This window comes from Budorcas taxicolor, chromosome 15, assembly GCF_023091745.1.
Source record: "Budorcas taxicolor isolate Tak-1 chromosome 15, Takin1.1, whole genome shotgun sequence".
Taxonomy (NCBI): Eukaryota; Metazoa; Chordata; class Mammalia; order Artiodactyla; family Bovidae; genus Budorcas; species Budorcas taxicolor.
In genome coordinates this window covers 8,800,038-8,822,264 of record NC_068924.1, presented here as the reverse complement: position 1 = coordinate 8,822,264, position 22,227 = coordinate 8,800,038, and the positions used below count along the sequence as shown (strand labels likewise).

At 36.3% G+C, this 22,227-nt stretch overlaps 1 protein-coding gene across 1 annotated transcript in view; it reads left to right on the top strand.

Annotated features, from left to right (window-relative positions):
* CNTN5 (contactin 5) overlaps positions 1-22,227 on the top strand; it is a 654,757-nt gene that overhangs the window by 107,595 nt on the left and 524,935 nt on the right. Inside the window, exon 4 of the mRNA XM_052652997.1 lies at positions 21,190-21,285. Within this exon, the coding sequence (XP_052508957.1) occupies positions 21,190-21,285 (96 nt within the window). The remainder of the gene's footprint in view (positions 1-21,189; positions 21,286-22,227) is intronic.

Genomic DNA, 22,227 nt, shown 5'->3' with positions numbered 1-22,227 from the left:
AGACTCAAATATTTATTATCTGACCCTTTACAGAAAATGTCTGTGAGCCTTGGATTAGATATGTGGGATGCCTTTCAGCAATATGAGCAATGCATATGACATAGCAAGTTTAAGGAAAAATGTACCATAAGCAAATAGACATATCAGTTCTACAGAATTTCAGGAAACTATTTTCTTGTACTTCAGTGCAAAAGAGCTAGAGTAACTATCCAACAGAAAGAAAATTATACTATTAGTATATTGAACCTAATGGTTAATATGAAGTGATTTCATTCTGTCAAGAATTTTTTAATATAATTGATGGAAATTTTCAAACAAAAGTAGTGTTTTCAGAAAATTATTTAAATGTATCTTCTGCCTTAGAAAAGCTCTTCTCCAGTTTCATGGACATATATCATATAGGAAGAGAATAGTGCTTGACATTTACAGAGGTCTATTTGTAACAGCTGCCCTTTTAAATGTGCATTATTCATTCATTCAATAATTTTTGAATGCCAGGCACTGAACTAATTAAGCATAGGTGATACCCTACAAATGACCTGGGCTTTGACCTGAAATAACTTATTGTTTTCACCGTTGATGTACTATATAATATGTGTGTTGCTGCACTTAGTAAAATCAACCCTCTCTAAAATTTGAGCATCACCAGAAACCACTTTACATATTAGTTCAGCCTAAATGAAGATCACAAATTATAACTCCTGAGATAACTGAATACTAGGAAAGGAAATAAAAAGTGCTGCGAGGTCAGAGGAGATTTAGTCTAAGGCAAAGCATGAGATTTTTAGTAAAGATCCAAGGTAAGCTGAAAATTGATCTCTAGTCAGCTGAGTTATGAAATAAGGTAGCTCCCTAGGATTTTTTTTTTAATTAAACAGGATGTAAGTTATGTAAATAGAACTGGTGAGGTTATAGCTTGTAAAAAAAATGCAAATCTGTGCTGCTTGATTTAACTCTACAACAGCAAATGAGCTAAGGGAATCAAGAAAGCAAGCAATTTACATCTTAAAGTATTTGCTCCGGGGTCCAGGACTGTTCTGTGTGCTCTGCAATACTCACAGCAGTTGAAAACAAATTTGGCAGAACAAAGCACTCAAACACACACATTAGTCAGCTATGGAAAGTCTTGATATAACCAAAGCAAAACTCAAAAGAAACCAATACACATATTTTCATGTACTTTGGGACTGGGTTGGATTTAGGAGGTGAAAATCTATTGCTCTGCTAAAATGTTTAGTGGTCAAATTCAAAAATACAATTTCATACTTAGATGAAAATTTTATTAAAAAAAATCTACCCACCAGGAAATTATATTTTTTCCAGTATATATATGGATAAGAAACATTATAGTTGGGTTGTCCTGAGGGCATAATTGTAAAGAGAAGTTAGCAAAGCTAAAAACTGCATTTAGGATTGGAGAGAGATACAATGGGGTGGGGTGGGGGGTGGGGGTTCTATAAAAATATGGTGAGGTCCCAGAAATTCCTGATATTAATAGAAATAAATTAGATTTTTTAAAATGAGGATCATCCTAAATTCACACAAAGTAGAAGAGCAGACATTTCTGTAAAAAATTCTTCTACAGTTATTCCAACTGCATAAAGCCATCTGGTGGTTTGGAGGTGTTATTACAATCTAGTCTTCATATTCTACAAATGAGGAAGGAAATCATGATGTCTAATGGCCCATCATTTACCAAAAAGTATAACTTCGAAGTAATTCATTTAATTATTATCTCCTATATTGCAAAGATTGGAGCTGTTTCTGTATACTTTAAAATATATTTTACTTAATTTTGAAACACATATAATCTGTTATGTGTCAGACATCACGTAAAAACCTTTAAAATATAATTCATAGTGATGAATATAATGTTTCAAAATGCATAATTTAGAAGATAAGTATGACACATTTTATCAATTATAATGACAGAATATTCATTTCAGCACTTTTTCTATGTTTATTTTCCTTAGATCCATCATCATAAAACTACAGAATACTGTAGCCTTATCAATAAATGGTATACATTTTTATAGTGATAACGTTTTCTTATTTCAGTTGTCAATCATCAAAATATAAATACAAAATATAAAAAGTGTTTCACTTGATATTCAATGCAGTAATAGAGACTAGTTAAGAGTACTCATTCATATATATTTTATGATTTGTGTATATATTTATTATATAGATATGTTTACCGATTGAAATAAGTTCTGAATGATAGATAATATATAAATGCACATAAAAATAGGCTCTGAATGATAGTGAGAATCATAGGTGGTATGTTAAATTCATGGAATATTTAGCATTTTAGAGATCATCTTGTCGAGGCTTGAAAAGGTGTTCTTCAGGATAAATCTTACTACACAAAAAACTAAAACACTAAAGTGTTTCCTTTAGTTTGCACAGTGTTTATTAAACACATGTAAATGTCTTTGTGTGAGGAATACTCTCTCCATTTTATCTAGTTTCCACCATGAGTATTGTTTTTCCCGTTTAATTGAGATATAACTGACACACAATACCACATAAGTTTAAGGTATACCACATAATGATATGATTTATATACATCATGAAATTATTATCCCAAGTTTAGTGAACAACCATCATCTCATATAGATACAGAAAAAAAACAAATAGAAAAGACTATTTTTCTTGTGATGAGAACTCAGGATTTACTGTCTTAACAACTTTCATATATAACAGAGAGATAGCCGTGTTAATTGTATGTAACATGTTGTACATTACATCCCTAGTGCTTATTTATCTTGAAACTAGGTATTTGTACCTTTTGACTGCCTTCATGCAATTTATCCTGCCCCTCACTCCTGCCTCTGATAAACACAAACTTGATATGTTTTATATGAGCTTTTTCAGTTGTTTTTGAAATATAATTGGGGTACAACATTAAGTTAGTTCCTCGTATACAATACAGTAACTAGTTATCTCTATACATGTAAATATGATCACAATTATTAGTCTACTTATCATCTTTTACCATACAAAGTTATTTAATAGTTATTGACTTCTTCCACACTGTATATTTCATATCTGTGGCTCACTTATTTTGTAACAAAGTTTGTATTTACAAATTTCCTTTACCTATTCCTTCCCTCTCCTGAACCCCTCTTCCCTGGCAACCACTTGTTTGTTCACAATTTCTTAACTCTTTCTATTCAGTTATGCTTGTCCATATTTTTTTTTTGAAGATTCCACATATAAGTGGAAATCATACAGTATTTGTTTTTTGTCTGACTTCTTTCGCTTAGCATAACACCTTCTAGGTCTATCCATGTTGTCACAGATGGCAAGATTCTATTCTTTTTTATGGCTGAGTAATAATTTCATTATATAGAAATATATATATATGAGACATTTTCATTATTAGTTTATCTATTTTAAAGGTTTTTTATGTGAAACATTTTTAAAGGCTTTTTTAATATGTTTCTATATTGCTTCTGTTTGTGTATGTGTGTTTTAATTTTTTGTTTTTGCTTATTTTTTAAAGTAATTATTGACAATTATGAACTCACTGCCATTTTGTTAATTGTTTTTATTGTTTTGTAGTATTTTATTGTTGTTGTTCTTTTCTTCTTTTACTCTCTTCCCTTGTAATTTGGGGACTGTATTTAGTGATATATTTGGATTCTGTTTTTTTGTGTGTGTGTATCTGTATCTGATAGATTTTTAGTTTGCGGCTATCATGAGGAATGGCTTCCCTGGTGGCTCAGATAGTAAAGATTCTGCCTGAAATGCAAAAGACCCAGGTTTGATCCCTGGGTTGGAAAGGTGTCCTGGAGAAGGAAATGGAAACCCACTCCAGTATTCTTACCTGGAGAATCATCTGAACAGAAGATCCTGGCAGGCTACAATCCATGGGGTCACAAAAAGTTGGATACCATTGAGTGATTATCATTTTCACCATGAGGCATATATATATATATATATATATATATATATATATATATATATGCATACATATCTTAAGTTCAAGTAAATTTTTAAACCCTGCATTTTTACTCCACTACTCTGTTTATTGTTTCTGACATCATATTTTATATCATTTTATTTTGTGTACCTCAATTACATATTGTAGATATGTAGAAAAAGTTACTCTTTTTCTCTTTTAAACTCGTAGTAAATTTATACATGGTTGATTTAGCACCCTTACTGTATATTTGCTGTTACCAATTTTATTTTTCCTTTTGTAGTCATTGTATTTCAAGTTTTTTTTTTTTTTGCTTAGAGAAATCTCTTTAACATTTCTTATAAAGCTGGTTTGGTCATGCTGGACTGTTAGCTTTTGCTTGTCTATAACTATGATCTTTCCATCAAACCTGAATGAAAACCTTGCCACATATAGTATCCCTTGTTGTTCCATTTTATCACTTTAAAGATATTTCTGTACTCCCTTCTTGCTTGCAAAGTTTCTGCTGAAAATCAGCTGATAGCAACATAGGAATTTGTTTATTCATAATTTGCTGCTTTTCTTTTGCTTTTTAAAAAATTTTCACTTTATTTTAATTTTTTTTTTTTTTCCATTTTAGTTACAGTGGGTCTTGGCTGGTCCTATTTGGTTTAGTCTTGTTTGGAACTCTCTATGCTTCCTGGACTTGAATGTTTATTGCCTTTCCCAGGTTAAGGGAAGTTTTTAGCCACTATGTCTTCAAATATATTCTTTCACCATCTCTTTCTCTCTTCTTCTCCTGGGATCTCTATAATTTGTTTATTAATATGTTTGATGTTGTTGCACTGTCTCTTAAACTGTTTTTATTTCTTTTCTTTTTGCTTTCTCTGTTCACCTCAGTGATTTCCACTACTCTCTCTACTAGCCCACTGTTGTGTTTCTCTTTATTATCTAATCTACTGTTAATGCCTTATAGTGCATTTTAACTTTTAATTATTAGACTATTTACCTAAGTTTGGTCCTTTTTTATATTTTCTCACTTTATTAAAATTTTCTAACTTCTCACTCTGTTTATCCAAATATATCTTGAATTCTTTGAACATCTTAATGATCATTACCTTGAACTCTCTAACAGGGAGATTGCACATATCTCTATTTCACATATTTATTCTTCTCAAGTGTATCTTGTTCTTTATTAGGAAGATATTCTTTTGTCAGCTCATCTGCTGTTTTTACTTCTTTGTATTTGGTAGGCTGTCTATATCACTTGACCATGGAAAAGTAGCTTTTTATAGGAGATGTCATATGCTTCCCAGCAGTGCACTCTGTTCTGGCCACCCAGAGCACTAAGGTTGCCCTGAATGCTGGCTTTTGTGGCCAGATTATTGTGGGTAGTCTAATAGACATGGCTGTCCCTTAGTCCAGTTGGTCGTCAGGCCCTCTCTGGTGCATCATCTGCCAGCTGCTGAGGGGGGAGGGTTAGGATAAATTGCAGTATAAGTCGTGAACATACCATGTCCTCACCCCTCCTACTAGTCTTTTTGTTTCCTTCTTTAATTTTTTATCTGTAGAAGATCTTTTCTGCAAGTGTTCTGGTTTTTCTCATCAATAGTTGTTCTCTAATAGTTGTAGTTTTGGAGTTCCCATGATTAAGAGATGAATGCAGGGTCTTCCTATTCTGCCATCTTGGCCACTCCCCCTTCACAATTGTTATACTTTCAATAGCACAAGCATTCTTGAGCAACCAAAATCCCTGATTTATAAATGAAGAAGAAAACACAGGAAGGTTAAACTACAAATTGCATAGCTAAATAGTGGAAGAGTTAAATTTTGCATTAATCTCATGATTCTCACAAAAGTGTTTTTTATAACATAAATAAGTGCAGTTATAATGACTTTCATTTACTGTGGTTTGCCATGTGTTATACTAATTGCTGTACATACATTATTATATTTAAGACTTACAAAAATTTTATGAGATAGTTTTCTTATCTTCAATTCACAGATAAAGAAGCTGAGATAAGAACAGTGAAGTAGCTTGTCTAAATTTGGCTCCACTTAACCGTCTTTTACTTAATGAGTGTTATCTCTGCTTTTAATTTGTAAAACTCTATAGCTTGTCCTCAAATGTTAGAATTTGTGGATCTTTTATACTATAGCTCAAAGTACTTAGAAAAAAAAATTAGGTTTATAATTAGAAGTTGAAAGATATATCTCTCTGAAATTTTTAGAGGAAAATATTCTTTATTAAGTGCTTTTTATTGGTTAGTTATATAAATAACCTGTTTTTATATATCAGGGATTTTTTTTTGCAATAATCTTATAACATGTATAAAATTAATTATCTCATTTTGCCTGAGAAGTAAAGCACAGTGAAGTAAAATAATTTGCCCAGTTCAGTTCACTTCAGTTCAGTCGCTCAGTCATGTCTGAATCATTGCACAAGGAAAGCATTAATAAATAGTAATACTAGAATTTGAACCTAAATTTTTTTGTTTTCAAAACCCTTATTTTTTATAGCAATATTTTAAAAGATATTTTTAAGGTTAAACCCTAGAGGGAGAGTATTTCAGGCAGAGAGAACAGCCAGGGCAAGGACCTGAGAATATTACAATGAACATAGAAAACAAAGATCCCTGCCTTCATAGACCTTGGACTCTATATGTTGAGGACAAAACAGACAAGACAAGTAAATAGTGTGTTTGCAGTTAGGTGCTAAATAAAACAAGCTTAATTAAGGAAAGGAAATAAAGGATGTGTGGAGGGTGATGGGGGTTCATACTTTTCAATAAATTATTCAGGAAATATCTCTCTGTGAAGGTGACATTGACACAAAAATCTAAAAAGGAAATGATGATAGTCATTATTTTATCTGAGTGGAGGAAGTTAAGTGTTCTAGATGGAGGAAGCAACAAATGTACTAAGGCAGGATAATACTGATAAATTTTGGTATATTTAATAAAAAGCAAGGAAGCTACTGAGCTAGAATGGAGAAGAGGAGTATGCATGTAGTTGTAAGAGATTACATCAAAAATCTCTAGGGCCTGTAGGCCAATGTAAGTAGTTTTTATCCTCTAAGTAAGATAGAAACCCATTTAGGGCATTTGATAATAACTTTATTTTAAAAGAACCAATTCTGACTACTGTGCTGATAAATTTAAACAGCAAAGGAAAAAGAAGGGACACCAGTCGGATGATATCACAACAATCAAGGTGAGATGCCTAGATGAAAGTTGTAGAGGAAGTTTGATGTTATTGTATTCTGGCTATATTATGAAATAGTATCAGAAGGACTTTCTCATGAATTGTATGTAAAGTGTGAGTGACATACTGAATTACAAACTATTTGTATACCTTTTTAGGAATTAGAAGGATGGAATAATTACTCTGATGGCAAGTATTATGGTAATCATAGATTCACAGGTGAAAATGGGAGTCCCAATAAGATATATTATGTTTGCAGTACTTATTAAACATTTACATGGAAATGTAAAATAAACTGTGTGTGTAACTGTGGATATGCACGTTTGAGTGTGGGTTTGTGCATGTGTGTATGTGTGTTCCCATCTCTTTTAGAATTTTCCACAGTTTATTGTGATCCACACAGTCAAAGGCTTTGGCATAGTCAATAGAGCAGAAATAAATATTTTTCTGGAACTCCTTTGCTTTTTCCACGATCCAGTGGATATTGGAAATTTGATCTCTGGTTCCTCTGCCTTTTCTAAAACCAGCTTGAACATCTGGAAGTTCACAGCTCACCTATTGCTGAAGCCTGGCTTGGAGAATTTTGAGCATTACTTTACTAGCGTGTGAGATGAGTGCAATTGTGCAGTAATTTGAGCATTCTTTGGTATTGAATTTCTTTGGGATTGGAATGAAAACTGACCTTTTCCAGTCCTGTGGCCACTGCTGAGTTTTCCAAATTTGCTGGCATATTGAGTGCAGCACCTTCACAGCATCATCTTTCAGGATTTGAATTAGCACAACTAGAATGCCTGGAGAATCCCATGGACAGAGGAGCCTGGTAGGCTGCAGTCCATGGGGTCGCTGGAAGTCAGACACGACTGAGCGACTTCACTTTTAGTTTTCACTTTCATGCATTGGAGAAGGAAATGGCAACCCACTCCAGTGTTCTTGCCTGGAGATTCCCAGGGATGGGGGAGCCTGGTGGGCTACCGTCTATGGGGTTGCACAGAGTCGGACCCGACTGAAGTGACTTAGCAGCATATATATATATATAGTTATATATAAGTGAGAGTGAAGTCGCTTAGTCGTGTCCAACTCTTTGCGACCCCGTGGACTGTAGCCTACCAGGTTCCTCCGTCCATGGGGTTCTCCAGGCAAGAATACTGGAGTGGGTTGCCATTTCCTTCTCCAGGGGATCTTTTGGACCCAGGGATCGAATCTGGGTCTCCCTCATTGCAGGCAGATGCTTTAACCTCTGAGCCACCAGGGATGCCACTATATTTTTATATACAATTTGTTTTATATAGAGAGCAAATTTTAGCATTTAAGATGATTTCACCATATATCACATTCACAGTTGAAGTGGATTTTTATAACACACATCAAGATACCAAAGAAAAGGCCTAAAATAAAAAATACTTTTATCACATTCTTTGGATAACTTATCTTTTTTACAAAAGAATTTGCAATTTAATGTTTCACTTATAATGTAGTTAAAATCATGTCTTCAAAGCACACAGACATTGGTGTGCTTTGATTTCCTTTTAATAACTGAATCCTTTGGATGGATAATTTGTGTGTGATAATATAAAATGTGAAATGGTAACCCACAATAAAAGATTACTCATCTGATCTGTTAAATATATCCACAGAAACAATGAGAATGGGAAACTTTTATCATATTAAAATCTTCTGAGATACCACTAATTAACCCCATTGATGGTCTCCAAAGACTAATTTTATTAAATAACAGACATTTTCAAAAGGTGATATGGTATCCCATTCACAGATGACTTATAACAAATATATTAAAGAATTACATCATGTGATATAATAGAAAAATGCTTTTAAAAATCACATTGATCAAAACACTACATTAAGAGTATCAAAAATACTCTAGATTAAAAATGTGCTAGTTCCCCAAATCAATTTGTCTATCCTGGAAGTCCAAATCTTTACTGGCTATGAGTTTTTATTCTTATTATTTAACCTTAGTGAATGACAGTATGACAGTATCTTCATCAATAAGTGAGGATAATAAGCCCTTCCCAATGTGTTTACAAATTGATTAAAATCTCATGAGCTCATACATGAGAAGAAAAATCCACAAATTTCACGTTTCTATGGATTTCAAAGGTACCATTTAATTATCAAATATTTATTTAAAAACTATTATTATTAAGAATCTTGCTTGTTATGAGAGTATCTTAGGAAGACTTTACATGCAAACAGTTATGTATTAAAAATGCTAATTTGATTCTCTCTCAAAATAAATGTATGGATTATTTTTTCATTCTTCACAGGTTTTTTCACTTCTAATCATCTGTCAGAGAATAATTTTTAGTAAGAATTGCTTATGAAGGTTATTTTTAAATACCTAAATGAAATTTGGTCTAACTTCCATTTACTGAATTGTTTTCTCCTAAGACATTGTATCACTGATCCTGCTCACAGCACCAATTGTCTTGCTGCTTACACAGTTCACACTGTTCGCTGAACCCAGGGTAGGCAAGGCATGAGCTAAGAGGCTGGAAGGAGACTCAAGGAGCTGTAAGAACTGAAGACCTGGCTGGCATGGCAGCTTCAACACAGCCTCTCTCCTGGCTGATGCAGCAGCCATACTAGCAGCCATAATATAATCATAACACAGCCATGATGTAGCCAAAACATAACCTCATATAACATAACTACAATGGCAATCCAATCTAGCTCCAATGCAGCAGCCGCCAGGGTTTTCATGGTGAGGTTCCTACAGGCATGCCGGAAAAAGGAGCACGTGACCAAGTGAGTACCTTATGATGGGCATGTGTAGTGCTACAAGTGATCTCAGCTCTTTCTTATTCTTCAGTGGCTGAGTTGTGTCCAATGGTTTGTGACTCCATGGATTGTAGCATGTCAGCCTTTTCTGTCCTTCACTTTTCTGTCCTTGCTCAAACTCATGTCCATTGACTTGGAGATGTCATTCAACCATCTGGTCCTCTGTTGACCCTCTCCTCCTGCCTCTAATCATTATTTTCAAAATGTGGGGCAAGAGCCATGAGCCATGGGATGAGAGAGGCTAACCATGCAATCTCGGCTAATTTGCTCTTTCCCTGCATACATATTTTTAAGCAACCACATTGAAATTGATTTGCCTACTCACTATTATTAATGATGCTGTGAAAGGGCTGCACTCAGTGTGCCAGCAAATTTGGAAAATTCAGCAGTGGTCACAGGAAAAGGTCAGTTTTTATTCCAATTCCAAAGAAAGGCAATGCCAAAGAATACTCAAACTAGTGCACAATTGGAATCATCTCATCTCACATGCTAGCAAAGTAATGCTCAAAATTCTCAAAGCCAGGCTTCAGTAGTACGTGAACCATGAACTTCCAGATGTTCAAGCTGGTTTTAGAAAAGGCAGAGGAACCAGAGATCAAATTGCCAACATCTGTTGGAGCATCACAAAAGCAAGAGACTTCCAGAAAATCATCGACTTCTGCTTTATCGACTATGCCAAAGCCTTTGACTTTGTGTATCACCACAAACTGTGGAAAATCCTTAGAGATAAGGATACCAGACCACCTGACCTGCCTCTTGAGAAATCTGTATGCAGGTCAGGAAGAAACAGTTAGAACTGGACATGGAACAACAGACTGGTTGCAAATAGGGAAAGGAGTATATCAAAGCTGTATATTGTCACCTTGCTTATTTAACTTCTATGCAGAGTACATCATGAGAAATGCTGGATTGGATGAAGCACAAGCTGGAATCAAGGTTGCCAGGAAAAATATCAATAACCTCAGATATGCAGATGACACCCCCCTTATGGCAGAAAGTGAAAAAGAACTATAGAGCCTCTTAAAGAAAGTGAAAGAGGAGAGTGAAAAGATGGCTTAAAACTCAACATTCAGGAAATGAAGACCATGGCATCTGGTCCATAACTTTACAGCAAATAGATGAGGAAACAACGGAAATAGTGACAGACTTAATTTGGGGTGTGTGTGTGGGGGGGGGGGGTAGCTCCAAAATCACTGCAGATGGAGACTGAAGTTCAGTTCAGTTGCTCAGTCATGTCCGACTCTTTGCAACCCCATGAATCGCAGCACGCCAGGCCTCCCTGTTCATCACCATCTCCTGGAGTTCACTCAGACTCACGTCCATCAAGTCTGTGATGCCATCCAGCCATCTCATCCTCGGTCGTCCCCTTCTCCTCCTGCCCCCAATCCTCCCCAGCATCAGAGTTTTTTTCCAGTGAGTCAACTCTTCTCATGAGGTGGCCAGAGTACTGGAGTTTCAGCTTTAGCATCATTCCTTCCAAAGAAATCCCAGGGTTGATCTCCTTCAGAATGGACTGGTTGGATCTCCTTGCAGTCCAAGGGACTCGCAAGAGTCTTCTCCAACACCACGGTTCAAAAGCATCAACTCTTCAGCGTCCAGCCTTCTTCACAGTCCAACTCTCACATCCATACATGACCACAGGAAAAACCATAGCCTTGACTAGACGGACCTTTGTTGGCAAAGTAATGTCTCTTCTTTTGAATATGCTATCTAGGTTGGTGATAACTTTTCTTCCAAGGAGTAAGCGTCTTTTAATTTCAAGACTGCAGTCACCATCTGCAGTGATTCTGGAGCCCAAAAAAATAAAGTCTGACACTGTTTCCACTGTTTCCCCATCTATTTCCCAAGAAGTGATGGGACCGGATGCCATGATCTTCGTTTTCTGAATGTTGAGCTTTAGGCTATATATATATATATCTCCACTCTCTTGAATCTCCACCTTTCCATCCCACTCCTCTAGGTCATCACTGAGTACCAGGCCGAGCTCCTTGTGTTATATAGCAGCTTTCAACTAGCTGTCTCTTTTACACATGATCCTTTATATAAGTCAGTGCTATTTTCTCAGTTCATCCATCTCACCCTCTCCTTCTCCCACTGTATCCACAAATCTGTTCTCTCTGCCTACATCTCCATTCCTTCCCTGCACATAGGTACCATTTTTCTAAATTTCTGTCCATCCATTTTTCTATTTCCCTTTGTACTACTAACATTTTAGAATATCGAAGATAGTTTCTCAGTGACATGTGACCAATTTTTATTACAGGTTATTTACACTGAACACATAAAATCTGACAATGATCTAAATATCTTGATGATAATAACAGGAGCAACAAAATTGATGAAAGACTTCAATATGCAATCGCTTTGCAAAGGAGACAGCAAATCCCAAGTCAATATAAGAGAATGTGTCCATCATATTTGGACTTCCCAGGTGACTCAAATGGTAAAGAACTTGCCTGCAAATGCAGGAGATGTAAGAGACTCCTGGGCCCTGGGAAGCACAAGCGGAGGTGGTGGTAGTCTCCTTAAATCAGAAAGTGGTGGATAAATTTTTAAAGGTTTGCATAGAGGGGGAGGGGGCTCGCCAGGGCGCCCGCCCGCAGCGTCCTGTAAGCCCTCTCCTTCCTCAGGAGGTAGAGCACAGTCTCCCTACTTTTCTTCATCAATGGCAGAAAACATGATCTGCACTGAAGGTGGAGACCCACCATCCACTGCTATAGCCTCCCCCATAGGCTATCTAACAGCCTCAGGACAGGACATTTCTAATCATATTTCACAGAGCAAAAGCATCTACAGGAATCTTTTCTGGCTCATGCAAAGTATAAAACAAACGTAGAAATTTAGACAGTCTTCCTGTGCTTACTTTAATGCCTCTATGGGCTAACATATGAAGTGATAGTTCAATAAACATTTGTCTATTCTTAGATGCAGAGAAACCCATTCTTCTAGAGAATATTCTTATTGATTCTATACCCTCCTCACCCTGCCGAAATGGCAGAGGGGTGCTGGCCACCCACAGGTACAGTCCTAACCGTCCCGCATTACAATCTCATATTACTTACCCTTCAGTGTCCCCTGTTCTGGATGCCACTTTCCGGAGTCCAACTCCAGCAGCCAGGGATTCAACCTGAAGAGGTGAATGGTGTTGGTGATGAGACAGCCTCTCATTTTTCAGTGGACTGCCTGTTCATTCCAAGTTTAAGATTCTTCTTTATACTTTCACAAAAACATTAGGCCAGAGGTTTGACATTTTCAGTTCCCCCTCTCCCAGATTTATTATCTCCGTAAATCATTGTTGATTCTCAAACAGAGTTCCTGCTTCAGTGATTCTCTCAGAATCAACCTTATCATCTATTATCTATCTCCTCTAATGTGTCCTATTGTTAACTTGTGATTACATTGTAACTCATGCTACATTCCTCAGTTTACTACTTATCTTCCTAAGTCCTGTTTGCCCCTAACATCCTGAGCTCACTATCTCTTAAAAAGGCTTCTAGCTATAGTGTCTCTAAAAATTCCTAACTTCTATAAGCTATAGTAAAATATGCTAACTTTACAACATTCCTTAAATCTTTAACTTCTAACTGTTTTAATTATTTCTAAGCCCTAAATTCAGTAAACTCCTTTGCCATAAACATTCTCCTCGCAAATAGGCTTCAGATATCAATCTCTCCCATGGCTTCAAGCTGTGGCCTATGTGCTCATCCTGGAACACTTTTTTGTAAAAGTCCTTGAACAAATGTCAATGATTAACTTTATGAATTATTTTCAGAGCAATGCTGAAGAAGGCTTTGTGCCTTCTCATGCCCCTCTCAAGAACAATAAGCACCTTAATATTCCTTTTCAGTCAACTCAGCCAAGGAGAGGAAAAGACAAGTCAGAATTACAAGGCCTAACTCCTTCATCCTGGGATCCGTGCCTGCAGAATGAGGAGAGGGGGCTGGGGACCGTGCCTTCATTTTGTCAGTAATGCCTAATGTAGCTCCTGATAAGAGACATGGGTTCCATCCCTGGGTTGGGAAGATCCCCTGGAGCAGGGTATGGAAATCAACTCCAGTATTTTTGCCTGAATCATCCCATGAAGAGTGAGCCTAGCAGGCTATGGTCCATAGGGTCGAACAGAGTTTGACATGACCGAAGCAACTTAGCATGCGCTCACAGACATTTTTACAGAAATCATAGAAGTTAAATCCATGGGCCACTCAGATAGATCATTCATCTTAGTTACTCAGTCTTATATATGAATCCGATACTCAAAAGTTCAGTTCAGTTCAATCACTCATTCCTGACTCTCAGTGACCCCATAGACTGAAGTACTCCAGACTTCCCTGTCCATCACCAACTCCTGGAGCTTGCTAAAACTGACGACCATCCAGCTGGTAATGCCATCCAACCATCTCATCCTCTGTCATTACCTTCTCCTCCTGCCTTCAATCTTTCACAGAATCCAGGTCTTTTCCGGTAAATCAGTTCTTCGAATCCAGGTGGCCAATTATTGGAGTTTCAGCTTCAGCATCAGTCCTTCCAATGAACACCCAGGACTGATCTCCTTTAGGATGGACTAGTTGGGTCTCCTTGCAATCCAAGGGACTCTCAAGAGTCTTCACCAACACCAGAGTTCAAAAGTATCAATTCTTTGGCACTCAGCTGTCCGACTCACATCCATACATGACTACTGGAAAAACAGTAGCTTTAACTAGACAGACCTTTGTTGGCAAAGTAATGTCTCTGCTTTTGAATATGCTGTATAGATTGGTTATAGCTTTTCTTCCAAGGAGCAAGTGTCTTTTAATTTTATGGCTGCAGTCACCATCTGCAGTGATTTTGGAGCCCAAAGAAATAAAGCCTGTCACTGTTTCCATTGTTTCCCTATTCTATTTGGCATGAAGTTTTGGGGCTGGATGCTATGATCTTAGTTTTTTGTTTTTGTTTTTTTTTTATTTTTTATTTTTTTAAATATAAATTTATTTATTTTAATTGGAGGTTAATTACTTTACAATATTGTATTGGTTTTGCCATACATCAACATGTATCTGCCACAGGTATACATGTGTTCCCCATCCTGAACACCCCTCCCTCCTCCCTCCCAGTCCCATCCCTCTGGGTCATCTCAGTGCACCAGCCCCAAGCATCAAGTATCATGCACTGAACCTGGACTGGTGACTTGTTTCATATATGATATTATACATGTTACAATGCCATTCTTCCAAATCATCCCACCCTCTCGCTCTCTCACAGAGTCGGAAAAACTGTTCTATACATCTGTGTCTCTTTTGCTGTCTCACAAACAGGGTTATCATTACCATCTTTCTAAATTCCACATATATGCATTAGTAATACATTTGAATCAGTTCTAATGAGGTGGATGAAACTGGAGCCTATTATACAGAGTGAAGTAAGCCAGAAAGATCTTAGTTGTTTGAGTGTTGAGTTTAAGCCAACATTTTCACTCTTTTTTCAGTTTCATCAAGAAGCTTTTTATTTACTCTTTGCTTTCTGCCATATGGGTGATATCATGTACATATCTGAGGTTTATTGATATTTCTCCTGGCAACCTTGATTCCTGCTTATGCTTCATCCAGCCTAGCATTTCATATGATGCACCCTGCATATAAGTTAAATAAGCAGGTTGGCAATATACAGCCTCGATGTACTCCTTTCCCTATTTGGAACCAGTCCATTTTTCCATGTCACATTCTAGCTGTTTCTTCTTGACCTACATACAGATTTCTCAGGAGGCAGGTCAGGTGGTCTGGTATCCCTATGTCTTTAAGAATTTTCCACAGTTTGTGGTGATCCACAAAGCCAAAGGCTTTGGCATAGTCCATAAAACAGAAGTAGATGATTTTCTGGAAGTCTCTTGCTTTTTCAATGCTCCAACAGATGTTGGCAATTTGATCTCTGGTTCCTCTGCCTTTTGTAAATCCAGCTTGAACATCTGGAAGTTCATGGTTCACGTACTGTTGAAGCCTGGCTTTGAGAATTTTGAGCATTACTTTGCTAGCATGTGAGATGAGAGGATTCCAATTGTGCAGTAGTTTGAGCATTTTTTGACATTGCCTTTCTTTGGGATTGGAAAAGGAAATGGCAACCCACTCCAGTATTCTTGCCTGGAGAATCCATGGATGGAGGAGCTTGGTGGGCTACAGTCCATGGGTCGCAAAAAGTCGGACACGACTGAGCGACTTCACTTTCACTTTCACTTTTCTTTGTGATTGGAATGAAAACTGACCTTTTCCAGTCCTGTGGCCACAAGTTTTCCAAATTTGCTGGCATATTCAGTGCAGCATTTTCACAGCATCATCTTTTAAGATTTGGAATAGCTCGGCTGGAATTCCATCACTCCACTAGCTTTGTCTGTAGTGATGCTTCCTAAGGCCCACTTGACTTCACACTCCAGGATGTCTGGCTCTGGATGAGTGATCACAATATCCTGATTATCTATTTAGGTCATTAAGATCTTTTTGTATAGTTCTTCTGTATATTCTTGCTACCCCTTCTTAATATATTCTGCTTTTTGTAGGTCCATACCATTTCTGCCCTTTATTGTGTCTATCTTTGCATGAAATATTCCCTTTGTATCTCTAATTTTCTTGAGATCTCTAGTCTTACCCACTCTATTATTTTCCTCCATTTCTTTGCATTGATCACTTATGAGGGATATCTTATCTCTCGTTGCTATTCTTTGGAATTCTTCATTCAAGGTGGATATATCTTCCTTTTCTCCTTTTCCTCTCACCTCTCTTCTTTTCTCTTCTTTTCTATTTGTAAGCCCTCCTCAGACAACCATTTTGCCTTTTTACAGTCCTTTTTCTTGGGAATGGTTTTGATCATGGCCTCCTGTACAATGTTACAAACCTCCATCCATAGTTCTTCAAGCACTTCAAAGCTAATCCCTTGAATCTATCTGTCACTTCCACTGTATAATTGTAAGGGATTTGATTTAGGTCATACATGGATGGTCTAGTGGTTTTTCCAACTTTCTTCAATAAGTCTGAATTTGGCAATAAGGGGAGAAGGCAATGGCACCCCACTCCAGTACTCTTGCCTGGAAAATCCCATGGATGGAGGAGCCTGGTAGGCTGCAGTCCATGGGGTCGCTGAGGGTCAGACACAACTGAGCGACTTCACTTTGACTTTTCACTTTCATGCATTGGAGAAGGAAATGGCAACCCACTCCAGTGTTCTTGCCTGGAGAATCCCAGGGATGGGGGAGCCTGGTGGGCTGCCGTCTATGGGGTCACACAGAGTCGGACACGACTGAAGTGACTTAGCAGTAGCAGTTGGCAATAAGGAGTTCATGATCTGAGCCACGATCAACTCTTGGTCTTGTTTTTGCTGACTGTATACAGTTTCTCCATCTTCAGCAACAAAGAATATAATCAGTCTGATTTCTGTGTTGACCATATGGTGATGTCCATATGTAGTCTTCTCTTGTGTTATTTGTAGAGGGTGTTTGCTTTGACCAGTGCATTTTCTTGACAAAACTCCATTAGCCTTTGCCCTGCTTCATTTTGTACTCCAATACCAAAATTGCCTGGAACTCCAGATATCTTGTGACTTCCTACTTTTGGATTCCAGTCCCCTATAATGAAAAGGACATCTTTTTTTGCGTGTTAGTTCTAAAAGGTCTGTAGGTCTTCGTAGAACTGTTCAACTTCAGCTTCTTCAGCATTACTGGTTGGGCCATAGACTTGGATTGCTGTGATATTGAATGGCTTGCCTTGGAAACGAACAGAGATCATTTTGTCATTTTTGAGGTTGCACCCAAGTACTGCATTTTGGACTTTTTTGGTGACTGTGAGGGCTACCCCATTTCTTCTTAGAGATTCTTGATCACAGTAGTAGATATAATGGCCATTTGGATTAAATTCACCCATTCTAGTCCATTATACCACTGATTCCTAAAATGTAGATGTTCATTCTTGTCATCTCCTGTTTGACCACTTCCGATTTGCCTGGATTAGTTCAATTGTATGATTAATTTATATATCTACAGTCTTCCTTTACAGCTTTTCTGTATTAGCAGTACCTAATATAGATTTTGGTATACAGCTTGCACTGAAAAAAAACACCTGTTAAATGAATTAAGGAAATGATTTGTCTTATTTGTGGTCAATATGCTTCCAATCACACATTTCAGCCTTATAGTCTGTCACATGTGACTCTCAGCCATATCATTAATTGTATGAATTGGTTGGATAGATATAATCCTGTAAGCTGCAGTTCTAGTTAAAGCTCCATTATCAAACTCTGCATGAATTTCTGGACTTGGAAAAAAGGCCTGAGAAAAAATAAAACCTGAGGTCTTGTGATTCTTTATTACAAACTTCCTCCTCCAAATTACTTGTCTTTTAGTCCATGTGTTTCATAATAAGTCCAGAAAGAAGTTAATTTCAGTTTATAATTTGAATCTGAATTTTAGAGTTCTTAAAGTAAAATTTTTACTGTTACTCATTTTTCACCTTAAAGATCAAAATAGGACATAGAAAGGTTTTTTTTTGTTTTGTTTTGTTTTTTTTTACTTCCTATGAGTGCATGCTAAGTCACTTCAGTCATGTCCAACTCTGTGACCCTATGGACCAGAACCCACCAGGCTCCTCTGTTCATGGGATTCTCCAGGCAAGAGTACAAGAGTCAGTTGCCATTCCCTTCTCCAAGGGATCTGCCTGATGCAGGGATCAAACCTGCTGTAAGTGACAATAAAATAATCAAAGATTCATCCATACAAATTCTTTTATTATTATTATTTTTTTGCATTTCTCTTTTTCATACATAGAATGCTTATTCTAACTAAGTTCTCTGATGACCACCTACAAAGTAACTGCTTTCTCTTAACCATGAGAACAAAACAACCAGTAGTATTTTTAGTCGGACTATTCTCTCTAGTTGCCATTCCTGCTCTAATTAAGATTTTTTTTTTTACATCAATCTGGTCTCAGATCAACCAGAATCTTGCCTGACACAAAGACTACTTTCACGTTAAAAATAATCGAGTTTTACTCTTTTTTATTCTAGGAGGAAGGAATTAAATGAAAAAAGCACACTCTCCATCAAAGTGCAGGCTTTTCTTTAGTATTTCTGTATATGTCTTTATGAGACAAAAATGATCTATTCACAATTGAAAAAACTCCATTTATTTTTGTACTGCTGATGCTATAGCTCCTAGGAAGCAATGACACAAAGACAATTCCAGGAGAAACTGTTGAATTGTACCTGTATTAACAGATGATAAAAAATAAAGCAGTTAGGGCTGATATTATCCTTTGGGTCATTGAGATCTCAAAACACAATTCAGGTCATAGTTATTCTATAATTTTCTTTTCTGTGTCTAATTTCTAGGCCATACCCATACTTCAATTTATGAGAAATAAGCATTCATTTGGGATTGTTTGCCATTCAAATATTTTAACTATAATAAGTTGATTTGAAAAGTCATAATGAACATAATAAAAACTTTTAGTAAATGTATTAGAAGCTAAATATACATACCTTTAAGAAAACATTTAAGAAATTTAGTTAGAATAAATTGATATCCAAATAGCTTTCCAGAATTTATAAATTCAATGAGGATGAAACAGGAAAATAAAACCATATAATTTCTAAAGAGATATTACAACCCCATTGCTTACTGTGCTGTGTTTATAAGAATAGTCAAAAGAAGTTAACTGAGAAACCTTGTCATGCTTTGTTTTCAGATTGAGGGTATTTGTTAGGGAAAACAAGAAAGACAGCTTCTATCTTTAAGTGTCAGTGAAAATGAGTTTAAAGCCATGCATTATGTACATTTGAAAGTTAATGGAGCTGATTTTTATTAGAAGTTAGTGTGTAGGTTTTCAAACCAAAAAAAAAGTAGTAGAATAAATTTTCCTTTTTGTTTTACCACTTTACTTATTTATAGTAACTATTATATACTTAACTATTTACAATGAAATGCACATGTATGTAAAATCCTAAACACTTTCCTTGAGAATGAATTCCTTTCTATTTATTCATTATGCCTTGACTGTTTACTAGTCCTTCATGGTTTTGAATGTATTTTAAAAGGTTGGATTGTAAATCCATTAAATTTGAAATTGTAAGCCATCTCTCAAAAATGTAATTTATAGATTTTCTCTTAGAATATTAAAGCTGATGATTTATCTCTTTCATATCCATTCAGTATATTTTCTTGACTGCTTACCTTCATCATTCATCAGATTAACAAACATTAAATTTGAGGGTCTACATTGTATTATTATGAAGCAATACTACTTTAGCATGAAATGACTTTTTTTTATTTAATCTCCTTTATAATTGATAGTGATAGGAAAGGCAGAACATCTCAAGAAGCATTTCTCACCAGGGAAACATGATTTTACAAAATTGGAATTCTAAGACAATGTTTATTTATAAAAATATTGAACTCCTATCATTTCCAATAAATTATTCTAAAACTCATTTATTTAATCAACCAAGCTTAACAAAAAAGGAAGGTACAAATGTACTGAGCTAAGAATAGCTTAATAAAAATAAAAGAAATATAAATAATGCATACCATTCTTTTTTAAGGCCACTCTATTTTTAGGACAATGTTTTTAAATTGTACAAATGCAAGAAAATTTAAGGGAAGACAATTGAAACTCAGTCAATGCATTAGTCCTTAATACATTCAAGTTAGTGTTTCAATAACTATAATATTTCTTGAATAATCAAAATGGATGAGTATAATTAATTTGTACACACCATTCCAGGCTTACTTCAAATGAAAGTAACAAGACATTTTCACTCACATTTATAGAAAAGGGGTCCTTATATCTTCATTATATTTTGCTTGAGTGTACAAGTCCTTCTAATTTGGCAAATTCATGCTTGGTTTTACATACCATTTCTAGCATGACAGATGATTAGGAAGCATTTTGGGCACCAGACACCCCAACCACTTCTGTTCTTAATATGCATGAGTGGCTTTGATTGGTAGTAGAAAAATTAACATGTAAAAGCTATTATAAAGAAATACAGTAATTATTCAATGTGTTATAAAGCTATTGTTTAATTTATCCCGACACTGGCAATTTGTATGCACTATACATAGAAATTAGGAATGCACACATAGTCTGAAAAGCATGATATTTAAAATTGGATGGTAGAGATTTATTGTTAAAACTTTCCTCTCACTGCTCAACAAAGGAAAAGAAACCTTGCTTAGATAATGATAGAAAAGTAAGGACAAGTTACAAGAGCAGTAATTCTTTAAGCTCCTTCTTGCTTCGCATCTGAACGCTGTGTTATGTTGGCAGATCTGGGGAACTTTAGTGGCCGGACGAGAAGCGCGGTGTCCGTCCGGGAAGGCCAAGGGGTCGTCCTCCTGTGCTCACCTCCGCCTCACTCGCCAGGTAAGTCGTCTCCCTTTCCTATCGCTGCTTCTCTCCTCCTGTGTGCTCGTTCCTTTAGACAGGGTGTTGACCGGGAAATATTCAGGTGACATGTGCGTGGTTTTCTTGATGTGTATCAGGGTACCAGGTGAGTAATTAAAGACCATATTTTCTGAATGCCACAGGACAGGAGACTGAGCTCCTCTGATAAGACTGTTTTATGGCCTGAGTGTGGACCATCCTGGTTATGGATGTCTCTCTTTGCCTGCCACCAGGGAGGAATATACTACCCAGAGCCACAGGGAAAGTGATAAGCTGAGAAAGTTAGGAACTTTTCAAAATTGTTGGGAATGTCAGAGTTGAGTTAACTGAACACCAATGTGCCTCTTGTTTCAGAAGATAAGCTGAAAACTGGGTTGTTTATGGCATAATTTTTCACACTGGAGCAAAAAATGTTAAGAAATATTTCTTGAGTTTCATACAGCTATGATTTCCTTGTTGTTTTCTGACTATTTGAGTTCTTGTTTGTAAAAGTTATAATAGTAGGTAAGTATTTCTCAGGGTTTGAAGTAACAGAATAGTCAACTGTGCTCAGATTAATTATTTCCCCTCTTGCCAACTCACAGATAATTATTTCCATTTTGTTTAAGTTTTATAGTTTGAAGTGAGTACTTCTTGGCAACTCAGGAAAGTTTTCCTATAATGCAATTTAAGAAAGGCCAGCAACAATTGAAGAGAAAGAGAGAGAATCAGATGTCTATTTCTACATGAGAAATAATGAAGATTTTAGTTAACAAGTGGAAACAGAATTCAGGATCCTGGTACCTCAATCAATTTTTCTCTTTTGTTTAGAGTGAAAACCAAACTTGTCTCTAGGTTGCTTTACTAGTGTAGTATTGGGGCCCAATTTTGTTCTATCATAGATAATCCTTATCATGGTTTACAATAAGACCTCAAATCAAT